General features: G+C 40.0%; 1 protein-coding gene across 1 annotated transcript in view; it reads left to right on the top strand.

Moving 5' to 3' along the window:
• The first annotated feature begins 2,154 nt into the window (after window positions 1–2,154).
• Window positions 2,155–16,438, top strand: part of RAB11FIP2 (RAB11 family interacting protein 2) — a 34,142-nt gene continuing 19,858 nt past the window's right edge. The window contains exons 1-3 of the mRNA XM_005229754.4: window positions 2,155–2,700; window positions 14,041–14,483; window positions 15,181–15,643. Of these exons, the coding sequence (XP_005229811.1) occupies window positions 2,348–2,700; window positions 14,041–14,483; window positions 15,181–15,643 (1,259 nt within the window). The 5' untranslated portion in view covers window positions 2,155–2,347. The remainder of the gene's footprint in view (window positions 2,701–14,040; window positions 14,484–15,180; window positions 15,644–16,438) is intronic.

The raw sequence follows: 16,438 nt of genomic DNA, 5'->3' as shown, positions 1-16,438 counted from the left end.
CAATAAATTATAGAATACCAATAAAAGGCAAGGAAAAAGCACAAATCCTGCCTGTTATAAGAACTCATAAAACTTTTCCTAAGACACAGCATGCAAGACATGATGTTTGACTCAAATTTCTGACTAAATAAATACATTCTGCCTACCTAAAATTCATTTCTTGTTTTGATTTGATGAGTGCATCATGCTTGGTTTCTATTTAGTGCAATCAAGAGTATTCTATTAAAACAGAATTTGCATGTGGTAAAATTCATTTAAGAAATAATGTGATGTACATATGTCTCCCTGGTTTCCAACAAGAACCCCGTGGCTTTCCCCCATGGTCTAAGTCCCCTGCAGAACACTGTCACCATAACACTTCCCGGCTCTTCCAGCCTGAAATACTGCTACTCTTTTCCCAAGCACAGCAGTTCGCCCTGGGGGCTTCATTGACAGCTCATTGCGAAACATTTGGGAAAGATACCTGAGGATGTGGGACACTGGCAGCTGCAGAGGAGGGGAAGTGATTTTTCAGGTGAGTGGGATGGTGATGCATCCCAAAGAATTGACACACAGCCTTAATTTGACCATTAGTATCTCACCAGTCCAAACTAAGGCGGATAATAATAGCATCAATAATTCTTGAAGAACTTATTACCCTAGATAATCATTTACATGCTTTTGTCTAAATATGATCCCAAGACACGTTCTGAAGTTATCGTTTCCAACCAGACCATCTACTTTCCAACATCAACAAAAATCAGATACGATGTGAGAAAGAAGTGCCAGCACTGTGTTAATTATTGCAGCACGCAGTCTTAGGGGGTCATTCAAGTAGTTACTTAAATTGTGTGCAGAGGTAACATGAACTGGGAATCAGACTAATGATTCTGCATGGACAGGTGATCCCCAACCTTCTCTGACCCTGGACAATAACTTGCTCAGCATTAAGTGTTGTGGGCAGTAGGATATTTAATGGCCTCCAGCTTTAATTTCCTCAGCAGTACAAGAGAAGGTCTCCCAAGCTTTTTGTTGCTCACTAACCCACGAGCTGTGGTGGATGCAGTATTATCTGACCTGGCTGCTGATTTCCCGGCCTGTGATGGTTCATGAGGGTGGGACGCCCAGCCTTGCAACCCTCATTGCCCGTGGGCTTCCTTTAGTTTTTTGTGTAGGTGAAGTTAATACCTGCGATTCTGCTTACAGGTGTGCACATACACACACATGCGAAGCCTCCAGGTGTACCATCAACAAAATTATGTATCCACAAAACACCTGACAATTATTTTCAGCCTCTCATTGAAATCCAACAGGATTGCCACGGGTGGGTGGATGAGGTGGAAAATAATTTCCCAAAGCAGCTCGCAGCAGGATGGGCCAAGCGGGGGCTTGATGTGGGGGGTCTACAGCCACCCTCTCAGGTACAACATAAAATAATGACGATACTAATAACAACAATAGGCGTCCATAGGAGATGCCTCCTCTCCACAGCTCCAGTAGAGATCTCTCGCCCCTCTACAAATAAAAATGAGCTAATTGCCCGTGAGGGGATTTCGGGGGGGGGAGGCCCGGCCTCTCCCCCCTACCCTCGGGCAGCCCCGCCAAGCGCGGGAGCCGGTGCCCTCGGCAGCGCCAGCCCCGGGTGACCGGCAAAGTGAGGTGGCCGCCCGCCCCGGCGGGGAGGGGGCGAACCCTGCCCTCTGCCCTCTGACCGCCGCTGAGGCCGCCGCCGCCGCTGGCAGCATGGGGAAGGCGGAAGCGGCGGAGCCGGCCCGTCAGGCCGGGCGGCGGCGCGGGGGGGAGCGCGGCGAGAGGCTGAGGCGGGCGGGCGGGAGGGAGGGCAGCGCCGTGACGGCCGCGGCAGCCCGGCCCGACTCCCCCGCGAGGAGCGGCGCGGTGGCGAGCCCCCACCCCGCGCCGCCCCGCCGCCCTGAGGCACCGAGGCGTGTGGGGCAGGGAGGCGGCCTGCGGGGCCCGCGCCGGGCCGGGCCGCGCTGAGGGAGCCGCGGCGCCGCGGGCCGGGCCGGGCGGAGGGGCCCTGCCCGGGGGATGCCCTGGGGGCGGCGGGGAGCCGGGCCGGCGGCAGCGGCGGGAGGGGTGCGGGGCCGGCGGGCGGGGGCAGGCCGGGAGCAGGGGGAGTAGTGCCGGTGGTGCGGCGGGGGGGACGGCAGCCCCAGCCATGGAGCCGCAGGTAGGGCTGCGCGGGGAGGGGGGAACCTGAGGGGTGGGCAGTGCCACCCGCGGCGGGCAGCGCTGCAGGAAGGACCGCGCTGAGCCCCTGGCAGGTGTCTCTGCCCTAAGTGCCCTTAGACCGCAGCTCGACGACTTGCAGGCTTCGTGTTTGTTATTGCTGCCGCGATCTTCAAAGATGATGTTGGCAGAGCAAGCCCAGAAGTGGTTCCCAACTCACGTGCAAGTTACGGTCCTTCAAGCCAAAGGTCTGAAGCCAAAAGGTAAAAATGGCAGCAACGATGCCTACACCATCATACAGCTGGGCAAGGAGAAGTACTCCACCTCGGTGGCTGAGAAGACCCTGGATCCCGTCTGGAAAGAAGAGGCCTCCTTTGAGCTCCCTGGATTACTCATGCAGGAGAATCCAGAAAAATACATCCTGTACCTGATTGTCATGCACAGGTCGCTGGTGGGGCTGGACAAGTTTTTGGGACAGGTGGCGATAAGTCTGAATGATGTATTTGAAGACAAGGAAAGACGGAAAACAGAGTAAGTGGTGGTTGGTTTTTTTCACTATAATTTGCATTCCTTGTACACTTATACTGGGAGTGGGCGGGAAGCAGTAGCCTCACTATCAGCATACTTCGAAATGGAATTAGGATGTTTCTCTCTTCTGTGGTGTGTTCAAAGCCCTTAACATATGTCATTGTGGCCTGACCTTTTCCAGAGAGGTTTACTGTAATCACAGTGGTCACCCTGCACGGGGAAGGACTGTCAATAACATTAACGTTTTTTGACAAATTCTTGTGTGTAACATGAACTCATTACATCTGTTTTTCTAAAAATTTGTCTTTGTTCTGCTCAGGGACATATCCCCATTCAGCTCCTACCTCAGCTTGAACCATGTATGAGACTCAGACCCCCTCGAAGCCTGGTGTCGTTCTCTTTAAAAATGTTTTCCCTCTGTTGCTGCAACCAAGCATTTTAAAATATCTTATATTTATGTTTTCATGGTCAATGAACTGTGACTTAGTCAATGCTTACCACAACAGCACAGTGCTGTTCAGGTCCTGATTAGTCTTAGGCCGCAGTCCTGCAGGCTGCTCTGTACAGGAGGCCTCGGCAGAGAAGACTGAAAGTTCTGCTGTTGTAGTAGCCTCCGTCATTACCTACGTAAGCATTTGTCAAATAAAATTGCCATTTGCCAGCAAATTCTGGTACTGGAATATTGCGGGGGGGGGGGGGGGGGGGGGGGGGGGAACAACCCAAAGGAAAAAAATATAAGCATCACAGCAGTTTGTTAGGCTGAATTGTAAATATATCTAACTCTCTGGGGTTTTTCAACTAAATCAGAAAAAAAAATTATGATTTCTGGTTTGGACATGGTTGCACAAAGATTTCTGGTACCAGTGTAATTTATCCTCCAAAATGCATGGGAATAAACTGTAGGTGTACTGTGTACTGCAGGCATGCCTGTGACTGTGTGATTTGTGTGTGTCTTACCTATGCTTGTCCCACGGAAGTAGTCCAAGAACAGCATGGAGACCTCCAAGCCAGCTGTATGATGTATAAGCGCTGACAAATCTTTCTGCAGTGGTTAAAAAGCCCCTGCCCCATGTGCCTTTCTTCCTCTAGTGTCTGTTCAGTAGCGTGGGAAGGTTCCTGTGCCCAATCTCAGCTGTTAAAGTCTGATATTCCTTCCCTTAGTAATGGTGGGTCTGTGCTAACTTGCTGGACTAAAGTGACTTAAGAGGCTGGTGGCATCGTTCGTCTGCTGCTGACTGTGCTGGGGAGGCGTGAACCTCCAGCAGACTCACAGCAGGCAGCTGGAGGTGGGAACCAGTACAGCCACACCAGCCAGGTCTTGTTGGGCAGACAAGTGTTTCTGCACAGACCATCTCAAAACCTGGTCCTGCTTCTGTGTGCAGTGGCTGAGGTTGAAGGAGCACCAAAGACAAGTCAAAACTGTCTTCGCCTCAGTGTTTTGTGTGCGTGTGTGTTTGGGGTTTTTTGTAAACTATTTTTTTTGCAAAACAGTATGTTTATTAACCGTATAATAGGAGAGAACATGTCCATGCAGAATCTGTTGTGTGTTCATGGTCTGAAGTATTATACTTTTTAACTGCTTACCTTTTTAAGGACAAACCAGTTATCTTGATGCAATACATGGTAGTGCCTGTAGCCTTAGGATCCCAATTTCTATTTACATTGATTCAGGAAGTTTCAGTGCTCTTTAGACATGCATCTTAAATATTCTTTAACCATCAGTTGTAATTATCTTGCAAGTCAGTAGCAGCTGCCTTGGTTTAAACACCTAGCTGCTCTACAGGAAAAAGGTGAATGAACGAAGTAGAAATGCTGCTAACTGTAAGAACTTTGTAAATCTAGGTAGAAACATGTATGCCGGAACTGGAGGAAATAATGTAAATTATTCATGTATTACTGTGAGTAACACCACCTCTTTCTCTTTGAGGAACCATATGCTTTTGCACCAATTTTAGCAAAAGTAGTATTGGAGTCTTACAAAATTACTGCAAAAATTTGTAAGTGGGGTAATTAACGTAGTCCTTGTGCTACTTAAATAAACATTGAGATCTCTTCAGTATTTTCATATGAAGTTCTATTTAGCAGGGCTTCATAGGTGTTGTTTATTTTTCCATTGCTTTCCTCTTTAGTATGAGAGAGGAACTTTGGCGAAGCGTGCAGTGGCGCTTCCCTCCACTACTGCTGAAATTATCAGGGCTTCCCGAGGAAGCTGTGCTTTGCCTGCGAGCTGTACTGCGGAAGATGGGGGCCTGTGGGGAAATTTTTACACAAACAGCCTAAGTCCTATTTTCAGAAGTTACTTGAGCATTTAAGATGCAAATCTTTTTAAAAGTTGATGTGTGTTAGGCTTCTAGAGCTGAACGGACATACTTGTAAAAGTCTTATATAAGTGTAAAAGTCCAGGTAAGTGGTTAGTGGGAGTTTTGGCAGCACATATTCACTTAATGCCGATTTAAATTCTTACAAGAGAGGAGCCACTAAAAGTCCAGTTTTCCTGGCCATGTCTTTAGTGCTTAGAAACCTAGAAAATCTCCTTTTTGAAACTCAGTTTTGAAAAAATAATTCAGAGTCCTTAAGTGCTTAAATGCTTTTGAAAAGTTATTGTGGTTGTCTACTTGTGTGCCTTCATGCAATGTGGGTATGTCGTTGCTGTCTCCTTTAAGCATTAGTTGGAGATGTGGATGCAGTTTTTTTTATGTGTATGTACATACAAAGGGAGGAGGACAAACTTTCAAGAATATATTTGCAAATGCGATCTCAAACAAAACACTCCTTTTTTTTTTTTTTTCCTTTTATTAAATCCTTTTTGATACTTAATATTCCTAGTCCTTTGTTGGCAGTAAAATAAGGGTAATATATTTGGACCCAAAGACCTTCTAGCCGTGACTATGGTGTGGGAACTGAGACACCCAGTGCCTTTCAAGACCCAAGTCCAATGTCTTTATTACCAAAGCATTCTGATGGTTGAAAGCTATATTCATTGTTTCAGAAACACTAATCTGTTTTATTAAGCAATGTTTTTACTTTCAAATATGTTCAACAGGCTTGTGGTGTTATTAAATCCAGAGTTATTTTCTTATGTTGATGTAACCTTAACATTTCTTGCTTTGTTTGGGGATGAATGGGATCCAGTTATTTGATGAAGTGTCTATTGGTAATATTTCTACTTTTTAATATATTTAATAGCTTCCTCTTTCCAACACAGCTGTACATATGGTGCTGTAAGAGACAGACTCAAGAGTCACCAGGGTATTGCAAAAAAGATATTTAATATTCTGCACAATGCTGAACCCTGTCAGCAATTCCCTAGTGCTTTTTTAGTAAGGAGGTATGAGAAGTGAAGGCTACCAGCTGATTTTGAATTCCTAGGAAGACGGTCGGGTGTGTGACATTTGGCTTTTTGTGTATTTTTTTTTTTATTTAATAATTTACAATTTGGAAGAAATAAATTTAAAAATTTACTGCAGCTTCAGAAACATTATGTTAGGGAAAAATAATCCTTTCTGTATGGCTTTTTTTGTTACTTGTACATCTCAAGAAAAATACTCTCTGCAGTAAAGTTTTCAGGCAGAGGCCTCATGATAGGATTTGCGCATCTTGTGTTCTAATAAACTTCCTCTGGCACAAGACTTAATGAAATAAAGCAGTATATTTACTAAAATTTGATAATGAAAATTTTGTACGTACCATCATGCAGTCTCCTTTCTCTTTCTTTCTGAAACTGACATTTTTTTGAATTCTTAAAAATGAGAATTCCTGGAACGGTTAGATCCAGATGTGGCTCAGATGGTCCATAACTAGGTCTCTTCCAGAGACTTCAGCCAAAGCATCTGCAGGATCGTAGTCCATTTTTTTTCTGTCTTAGTGCAAAAATGCCCATCACACTGTGCTAACTTTGTAAATTTGTGTCTCTGGCATCTCTGCTGTAGTTGGAAATGGACAGGCTCTTTTAACTTCTGCTCTTTTCTCCAGAGTTGAAAACCAGGCTCCAGATGCGGAGAGTTTTTACGGAGTTTTTTTAACAGTTCAAAAAGCTAGAGAGATACTGCTTTATTTGAAGTATATTTAGCATAACTTTTTATATCATAGATTTCTAACATGGTTTTTATTTTTTGCAGTATAATCATGTGGGGTTTTTTTGTAATTCATCCTGAGAAATACACAACAATTTTGGGGATCTGCTGTTGCAGAATAAATATACCTCTTTCGCTTTTGCAGTTTAAATGTAAATGATGGTAAATTATTGTGTTGTTTTAAAGCTAAATACATTTTTGTAATAATTTCAATTCAGTTTCAATTCATAGTTGCCTTAATCCTGCTGATAGTCTGACAAGGTGTAACATCAAAACAACTTTTTGAATTATAACAGAATAAAAAATACTCATTTACTGACTTTTCTTAATTTACTGAAGTATTTTTCAGTAGTTTTTCGTAATGACTTTGCTTAGGTTTTTTTCTCCTGTGTGCTAAATGAACACAGCAATAGAAGAACACGTTTCCGTTAGCTTTCTCCATGATGTTACTTATTTCATCAGCATTTGCTTTGTCCTTGTTGTTCTCTAATTCCAGTCTATTTATTGTCCATTCCTTTATTAGCTGTCCTGGAGAGCTAATTTTATTGTATGTTCAGCTGATTTAAGATGCAGCACTTGTCTGGAATGTTATAAATTTGAGGAGGGCAGGCGATGGTAGATGATTTTTTTCTTACAGAAATGTTGTTGGAGGAGATGTCTTTTATTTGTGACTTAATTCTCCTTCTCCCTGATTTCTATAATACCTCAACAAACACAGGCACAAATTGCAGCAGTGTTGTAAAAAATGCTTATTTAAACATAATACAGTGAAGGAATCTTGCCCTTATCTAAGATACTTCTCTGCTTGCATCGATCATATAAAATAGTCAAAAACAGCTGCTCAGCAAATAAACAAAAAGAATTAACGATTGACCATGATCCATACCCCTGTGTTGTAAGCTCTAATTCTTCAGTGCTGCTGTGCTTCCTGAAAGATACGGAAATTGTGTGACTTCTTCCCAGTTAATGTGAATTCCTTCTTGGGAGCCTTCCTGTTGGATATGGACAGGTTCCGCCTTTGACTGCCTCTGCTCTGTCCCCTCTCTCATCCGTAACAGCATAAGCAAGAGGCAGGCACTTGTGTAGGTGGCTTTAAATACAACTGGAATTATGAATTAGCAAACAACTAGTAAATAGATTGTATGTCATGGGCTCAGTGCTTGTTAATGAATAGTGCCTTCTTAAAAATAATTCTACAAAATGTAACACTTCATAAATATTATGTACTAATTTTGAGTCTTAAATTTAGTTTGAGCCAGAAAAATGCATTTTAGGTGATAAAACTCAATAGTACTGGAAATGACAGGCTGTAACAGCAATTATCAAAATGTGTCTAAAGTAAAAGAAAAAACTCCTTCCGTTCTAGTCAAAAGTGGGAAGAGTAGTAACTTAGAAGTTTGTTAAAGGTGCAGAAGTAATGAGCAGCCTAGAGGATCCATATGGATTTGTGCTGTTGCTTTTGTGGTACCACTCAGTAAAGGTGAAAAATAATGAAGGAAAGTTGGTAGTGAGGAACAGAAGAAAAACTTGGTTATGGGGGAAAAGAAAAAGTTGAGCCCAATTGTAGCTTTATGAGATTATAGCAGTATTTACATATTATCTAGTAATATACCCAGCATTTACATTTCGACAACAAATGCAAGCACATCCTCTGAGTAAGTCGTAATTCTGAGTCAAAGTCTGAGCACCATCTGGATTGAAATACTTCTCCATTTTCTGTGCACACACACATGGTTGCACACACGCCCAACTTAAATAACTGGCCTTCATTCTCCTACCTTCAATTACTTTGTTTCTAAAATAAAAGTAGTCACACATAGTCTTTAGCCAAAATAGTAAGTAATCTAAGACCACTTTAATTACTTTGATTCCAGTTGATGTTAGCTAACCCCTTGGGATGGGTGTTGTGCTAGGTGTAAGTTCCCATATGTTTTGTGGTATTACAATGTGACTCTGTAGTATTTATTTTTAAACTTTGCTTTGTGTACCTCATTTTGGTTGGTAATAGTATTCAAGAATGTCATCAGTTATTTTAATCAATAATTTCTTTTCTTCTTCATTTCCCCTCATATATGATGTAGCCAGTGGTCAGCCCCTTGCCCTAATTTTCCTCCTTACTGACTTTTTGGGGCAGTATTTCAGTATGGTGTCTGAATGATTTATCACAAAGCATACTTCTGCATTTTTCAAAGTGCATTTGCTACTAATGAAAATGTTAGACAGTTCTGGGCTTTGGATGTTGTTTTTTATCCATTTGCTGTGGACGTTTATGTTGATGGGATTTTGTGAAGCAAGTTTCTTCAGTGTATCTAGCTTGACCATAGTAATCTAAGATGAAGAACCACTTCTTTCCCACAACAGCTGATGGACATGTTCTGTCACTGAGATTTTGATGCTCTTCTGCAGGGGTATTTTTAGAAGTACCTGCTGGTGTAGAAAATTCTCATCGCTGTGTGGCAGATTAAAATTGCGTAGCAGATCAGGATGCTGATTTTACCTGTAAAATCAAGGTTAGAAGCCTTGTGGATGCTGTGATGATTATGTGGCCTTTTGCAGAATTCCTAAAGAAATTTGTGAATTAAAATCAAGATTGTGCAGAAATCTTTAGATGCAATCTGATTATTTCAGCAAAGCAAAATTAGATCAGCTCAATAAATGTTTACTGGCAGAGTGATGTATTTGAGAGGCAGCAAAATGAGTGGGAAAATTCCTTTAGGCTTTCCATCTTCAGCACTGGCAAGAAGATGGAGTCATAAGGTCATCTGTCATGCACAAGTTGAATGTGCTGGCTAGAAGATTTCTAATTCCTGTTGAAATTGGTAGACAACTATCTCAGTGATTTTGGAGGCTGTTAAAAGTTTTAAGTCTATAATTTAAATGTAATTAAAATTACATAGGGGTTTTTCTTACCCATGTTGTCAATCTGTTCTACTCAATGTCACGTCGTGAACAGAATGGGTTGAGTGATGCTTCTTCAAAGAAGAGAGAGGGCTAAGACTTGGAACTGTCAAATTCCGTGGCTGATATGGAGGGTAAGACGTGACATTGGCTTCCTGCTATTAGGCGAAGAGAAACAAGATACTGGTTTCAAAATATTTGTTGAATGCAGGACGAAGGATGCAATTAGAATAGTACAGATAAGCAAAAGTCAGTTGGAAAGCCAAGTTAATGGGGGAAAAAAATGAAAACAGAAAAAGGGGAGGAAAGTAACGGTTGAAGAAATGGTTTTGAAAACATAAGTATGTTTGTAGATTAGCTATTTAGATGGAATAGGCAGACCAGACTTTCGTAACTTGCTCATTTGTAGTAAATTCAGATTTTTTTCCTTCACTCTTCCTGTCAGACCTTTATAAAGGTAAAGGGTTCAGTACTGCTAATGCTACACAGTTTACCTTAATAGTATGCAGAAGATGGTTATTGTCTGTCTTAGAAATGAGGGAGTTGGCTTTTTGCACCCCTAATAGAGGCATGGCCAAAATTTTGTCATGGTTAGAAAATAGCCGTATTTCTTGAGAGAAGGGTTTAGTTTTTTGGGGCTGACTGGTCAGCAAGAATTTTCCTATTCAGCCTTGAACGTTGATCTTCTCTTGACGTGTTCAAAAACATTGTCAGCATACAGAGTGGCAATTTTATATAATACTTACAAAATAAAAATGATCAGAAACCTGTACAAGACAAGCAAAGCCCATTAGCACACTCAAAAACAGATGATAAAAAGAAGCAAGTGTTATTTCTGATGGAAACCATAGGGGAAAATTCAAAATTAGAGGGTGCATGGGGGTCGTTGTCCTACAGAACATTTGAAGGTGAGAGCAAGAAGTATGAATGTGATTCAGAAGGCAATAGGGCTTCCTTTGAAGTTGGGAAAATTTGCCAGACTTTGTACAAGGTCTGTTTAAATAAAGACTGTCTGCAAGACTGGATGTAATATTTGGTTATTAAATAAAAGGGCATCTGCTCTCATAAAAGCCACCCTGTTTTGTTCATGTATGTTATTGGCTATTTTCCTACTTTGTACAGGCTTTCTATAGAATAAGCTCATGGCAGCCTGACAAATGGAGCATTTATTGTGGCTAAAAGTACTGTAAACAAAACCAAAATAGCAAGTTTTATTGGCTTTTATAATACATTACAATTTTTTAAATTGGCAGTGGTATAGTGGAATTTAATATTTTAGTACCCAAACGTTGTTATCTGAAAACAGCGGACTTCATTTTCCAATTGTTTTTTCTATTATATACAGCACTGTTTTTCCTATTTGTTGCTCACGCCCATGTGTTGTAGAAACAGATTCTAATAAGAAACATTTATAGACTCAGTTGCTCATTCACGTGCAGCTCCACACAAATGCATTGCCTGCATTCGTTCTCATCTGTTTAAAAAAGTAATTATTTGCCTTTGAATTTGAAGAAAATCATGATTTGAGTCTGCTTCTCATATTGTCTTGTTATGAGCTGAAGCATATGGAACCTTCATTATAACTAAACCAAGATAAACTCTCCAAGGTAACAAAGAAACCTCCTTGAAAAGCGTATGAAAATTAAATATCTGTCTTTTTTACAAAGATTTGATCCAGCAATCGTTATTCAAATAGATATTCCACTGAAGTCCAGAGGAATTTTGCTGGAGTAAAGAGTTTATGATTAAATTCTGTTGGAATCACTAGTAGCATTGAACCAGGTCCCAGCAAGTATGAGGTCTAGTCCCTTGTGCCATTCTGTTATCTTCCTAAGGTAAGGAGAGTTTTCTTTGTTTTCCCAGCTTAACTTATTTTTAGTGTCAAGTTCTTCAAGGTCTACTTTGAAAACAAATGTACAAGCTACAAAGGCAATGTATTAGCTGTGTGCTGGAATTCTCTCCTTCAGACTTGGTGAATGTCAAAATAGCATGTGGAGGTACACAGTTAGCATGTGAGTACTGGTAGTGACACAGAGCGCTTGTTGATTCGTGATAAGAATGTCACTAATTGGGTGAAAGTAACTTTTAGAAGAAAAGGCTTTCTTCCACACAGCAAAAGCTTAAGAATTTCTGTCTCTATACTGTTTTAAAACAAGTGCAAGTGTCATATATCAGTTTAAAGTTTTGGTAATTCCTAAGTAGAAACATGAAAATTCAGCAGTCTTACCAGACATGCAGTATTAGTGTTTGAGACCTGTGAGGGAAGGGAAAGAGGCAGAAGGGGAATAGTTTTTTTTTACAGTCTTAGAAGGAGCCCTTAAATCTGAATGTCAAAAAAGTGAGGTCCTTTCTGCCTGCTAAACCCCTGACAACACTCATAAGCCTTATTTATATTTATGTTTAGTGTCTGTCTAAAGGAGTCATGGGGAGGACTTTCTCAGTTTCAGGGTGGGTTTTGGTTTGGGGTTTTTTTCTGCACAGGCAAGATCTATCTGTCTGAACAAGGATTTGCTCGTTATGGCTGTGTAGTGTTTTTATTTTTTTTAAGAAAATATATGAACATATTTTATTTTAAAGAAGAGTTTTGGAAAAAGTAGGCTATCTTCCAGGTTTTGTGATATTATATATCACAAAAAAAGATTTGCTTTTGGTTCTGTTGTGTGTGTTTTCTGTAACGATCCTATAGATGACTTAAAGTATTTCTGGAACCAGTTACTAAGAAGTGAAACATTATTAACTAAAAGGAAAAACGATCCATCTTCTTCAAACACATAACATATTTCAGGTTTTGCATTTCATTTAAAATACATAAATGAAGTTACCTCACAACAGAAGAAAAACTTTCTTCCTAAAGGCTTAATTGTCCTCCTGCCAGTTCAAACTTCTTGATCTACTGGTCTAGATTCATGTTGTCCAGTGCCAGGACAGAGAAGGTCTGATATTTTTTAATATTCCGGTTTAGTATGGGATGTAAAACCTTTTGGACATCACAAAGCAACAAAAGTCATAATATTCTTTATCGTTTCGTTATTTCTTTGGCAGGTCACTTTTAGAAGTATTTTCTCAACTCAAAAAATAGTATCTCTGCCTGAAAATTTGATTTCAGCTGTCACCTTTAAAAATACTTACGAAATCTGAAAGGAAATTGAGGGTTATTTTTCTCCTTTCCTGACCTTGTTTTCTATATTTGGCAGTATTGAATAATGTACTCATAACTGCATAATCAATTTTGCATCTGTGTTGATAGGCAATTTAATTTCTTAGTCTCCAGTTCAAAAGCTACTTCGTCATGATAATGCACTGTTGTGTTAGTATGTGTGCATGCATTTCTCCTGACAGTGGGTTTCAAGAACTTCAGCGGAGCTGGCAGATCTGAAATATGCCCTTCTGCCCTTTTTGAAATAGGAAAAGACTATTGAGGATGGGTGTGGAGAAGGGATTGGCTGTTCATTTAGGTGAAGCTGTGGAAGGAAGATTGAGCAGTAATTCTGGAGATGCTTCCATGGGACAATAGAGCACAATAGAGAACGAATAAGACTCTTGATTAATGATAAAGCCTTTGTTGGACCTGGCAAAGACACACACTTGGGTTTTTGAAACATATGATCACACCTTTGACCTCTTTTCAAGGAGTGGGGGTTTATGTCAGTGTTCCAAAGCCTGTGGAAGTACTCCTGAAGTTAATCCTACTGGTGACCTGCAAAAGAGGGGGTGGCTGTTAGATACACCTGGGTGTTCCTGTTCTGCCAACGGTGCTTGTGGAGTTACCATCAACATCGCTACCAGTTGCGGAACTGAAATGGTCGTTGACTGTTCAGGGCTCTCAGATATTTCTTTGCTAGGCTAGTGCAGTTGTCATAAATCTTAACCAGTGGTTAGAAGAAAGGGACAGGGGAAAAATATTTGCTAGCGTATAAACCTGGGCAAAATCAAAGGAGAAAAGATTACTCGATGAAATATTTGCCACGCAGTATACATTCAGGTAATATACATAACTGCTAAATAAAGGCCACTTGAAAAATATTATGTTCTTTTTAATAGCAAAATAAGATGTATTTGTATTTTTAATCAACATTGGATACAAATTCTGCTGAGCCCAAGCTTTGATGAAGTTCAGTGAGTTTCCACAAAGTTGATTTTGGCTCTCAAAAGAGGTAAACACTGCAAACAGCTTCACATTTGCTTAATTATTAAGTTTTCTCTTCAAAAACATATACAGACAAAAAAGTTTCTCAGTACAGGAATGTTTTAATTTTTTATATGGAATTTGGTTTTGATATTTTAAATTATACTTGTCAGATACGTTAAACAACTAACCAAAGTTTAATGGCTAGCCTCTGGAAAACACATCTTGCTCTTTTTCTCCTTTCAGGTGGTTTCACCTTGAGTCCAGACAAGGGAAGAGAACTAAAGACAGAGGAGAAATAAAGGTCAATATTCAGTTTATGAGAAATAACATGACAGCAAGTATGTTTGATTTGTCAATGAAGGACAAAACCAAATCCCCTTTTGCTAAACTAAAAGACAAAATGAAGGGTCGAAAAACCGATGGAACATTTTTGGATACATCCTCTGCAATCATCCCAAGTACTCATATACCCGATGCAAACGTTGAGTTATGTAGTGGTGAAGTACAAATGAAGTCAAAACCAAAAAAACCTTTCCTTTTGGGACCTCAGCGGCTATCCTCAGCTCATTCGATGTCAGATTTAACGGGATCGCATGTCTCTTCAGAAAAAATGAAATCCAGTACTGTTGGCTACTCTCATCTTTTCAGGCGTCAGCTAGAATCTTTTGGTTCAGTTGATGAAGGTGGTAAGTAAAGCTCGTGACCATTATGATTACAGCGTACTGCTATTAGAGCATTCAAAAGTCTGTTTCTTTAGTTTATGAAGCAATTACAAGGCCAAAAAGTTAAGAATTATTGCTGGCCCGGTTTTGGTGGTGGGTTTGCTTTTTTTTTTGGTTTTCACTTCCATTAGTTGGTGATAACTCATAAATTACTGGTTTTGAGCATATTGGTCATAATGTGGGGTAATTTAGCATTTATGAGAGTATGTTGTAGTGAAGCACTGCATTCTAGAGGGAACTCTAGGCAAAATAACATCTTGTGAAAAATGAAAATCTATTTTAAAAGTTGAAAACAATCACCAAAGTTTTAAACTTGATTTATACAAAGAACTGAAAATACTTTACATTTTTCGAAGTTATTATGCAGTGATAGACTACTGTCGCTTTCTGGAATGGCACACTAGTCATATCTATCTTCTTCGTAGAATTTAAGTTTTCACATAGGAAATGACAATTTGCTGTAGTGTCTATCCATAATAATTTCTGAACTACAAAGTTAAGGCCACAGCGGTTCATTTTTTTTAAAATAGCTACTCTGCAGCGTTTTGAACTGAGACTCAATTGCAAAGCTTCTAGACCTAAGCTAAAATGGGTTCTCTGCATGTCATAAACTATGATATAGTGTCTCATTGATAATATACTAATGACAGATTGTTTGCAGGGAGTCTGAAATCTCCACATAGAAGAACATTAAGTGTTGATACTTCTAAAATGAACCAGCTTGACAGCACAGTTGATGAAACTGCACTTGAAGCACAGAATGACCCATTTACCAATGTGAGTGCTTCGTTACCCCAAAAATTTGCTACACTGCCAAGACAGAAGAATCCATTTGAAGAAAGCCCAGCAACATGGGATCAAAACATAAGTCTGTTTTCCAAACCTGTCGAAATCAGGAAAGAAATTAAAAAAGAGAAAAAAGAGAAAGTTAGTCTTTTTGAAAGAGTGACTGGAAAAAAAGATAGCAGGAGGTCAGATAAACTTAGCAATGGGGGATCAGACAGTTCTACTGACTTGAAATCACCTAGTGCGTTTGGTGAAACTCATCAGGAGAGTTTTGATTATGATTCGACTAATCCGTTTATGACAAACTTCAAGCCTTCAAGCATGTTGCCATCTTCAAGGTAGGTTTTTGCTGTATTTCAATCTGATATCTTGAACGTGTTATATAAATGAAAATGTGAAGTGTTGAGGAACACAGCCTTTGTGATTTATATACGTTTATATCATTGCTTATCTTTCTAAGTAAAAGCTATGAACTTTATATATAGCTTGATCTTTTCTTTATTCATTTTGAAGTCACGTTTGTATTATTAATATGTACTGTGAATGTTCTTGGGTACCTGCATTTTTGGAAGACCTTGTTCATGCTTCAGGATAGGTTCTTCCTGAAAGTTGTCCGCTTTCACTGAACACTCATTGCTAATTATTACACTGCCCTAAGTTGGGTTTTTAGAGGGAAAGGTTTCAAGGCTAAAGAAAAATGAAATGGAATAAATAAAAGGGTGAAACAACTGTGAATAATGAGAACAAATCCTTTGGATATCACTATTTGGGAAAAAACCCAACATTTAGAGTCTGTATGTTAGAGCACAAGAATTAAAAACCATTGTATTTCTAAATGGGAGCACCCACATGGGCAGTTACCACACTTGAATTTGTTTGGTTCACTGTAGCTTTGCTGAGTTGCTATGTATTCAAGTCAGCGTACAAGGCAGCAGTTTGTGTTAAGCAGAGTGAATTGGGTTACGGGGCTGATAAGAAACTTTGATTTAAATAATCCATTTTGTTCTTTGTTTGTCAAAGTATACTTGTCCTTTAAAAAAAAAAAATAAATTGTATCCCACAGTTAGTTTCCTTTCTGGTTTTTGTTTGCTAGTCAGGAAGATACACTGTCTCTCTCTTTATATATATACATG

The sequence above is a fragment of the Falco peregrinus genome, chromosome 1, assembly GCF_023634155.1.
Source record: "Falco peregrinus isolate bFalPer1 chromosome 1, bFalPer1.pri, whole genome shotgun sequence".
NCBI classification, from domain to species: domain Eukaryota; kingdom Metazoa; phylum Chordata; class Aves; order Falconiformes; family Falconidae; genus Falco; species Falco peregrinus.
This window is presented reverse-complemented; position numbering and strand designations above follow the sequence as displayed.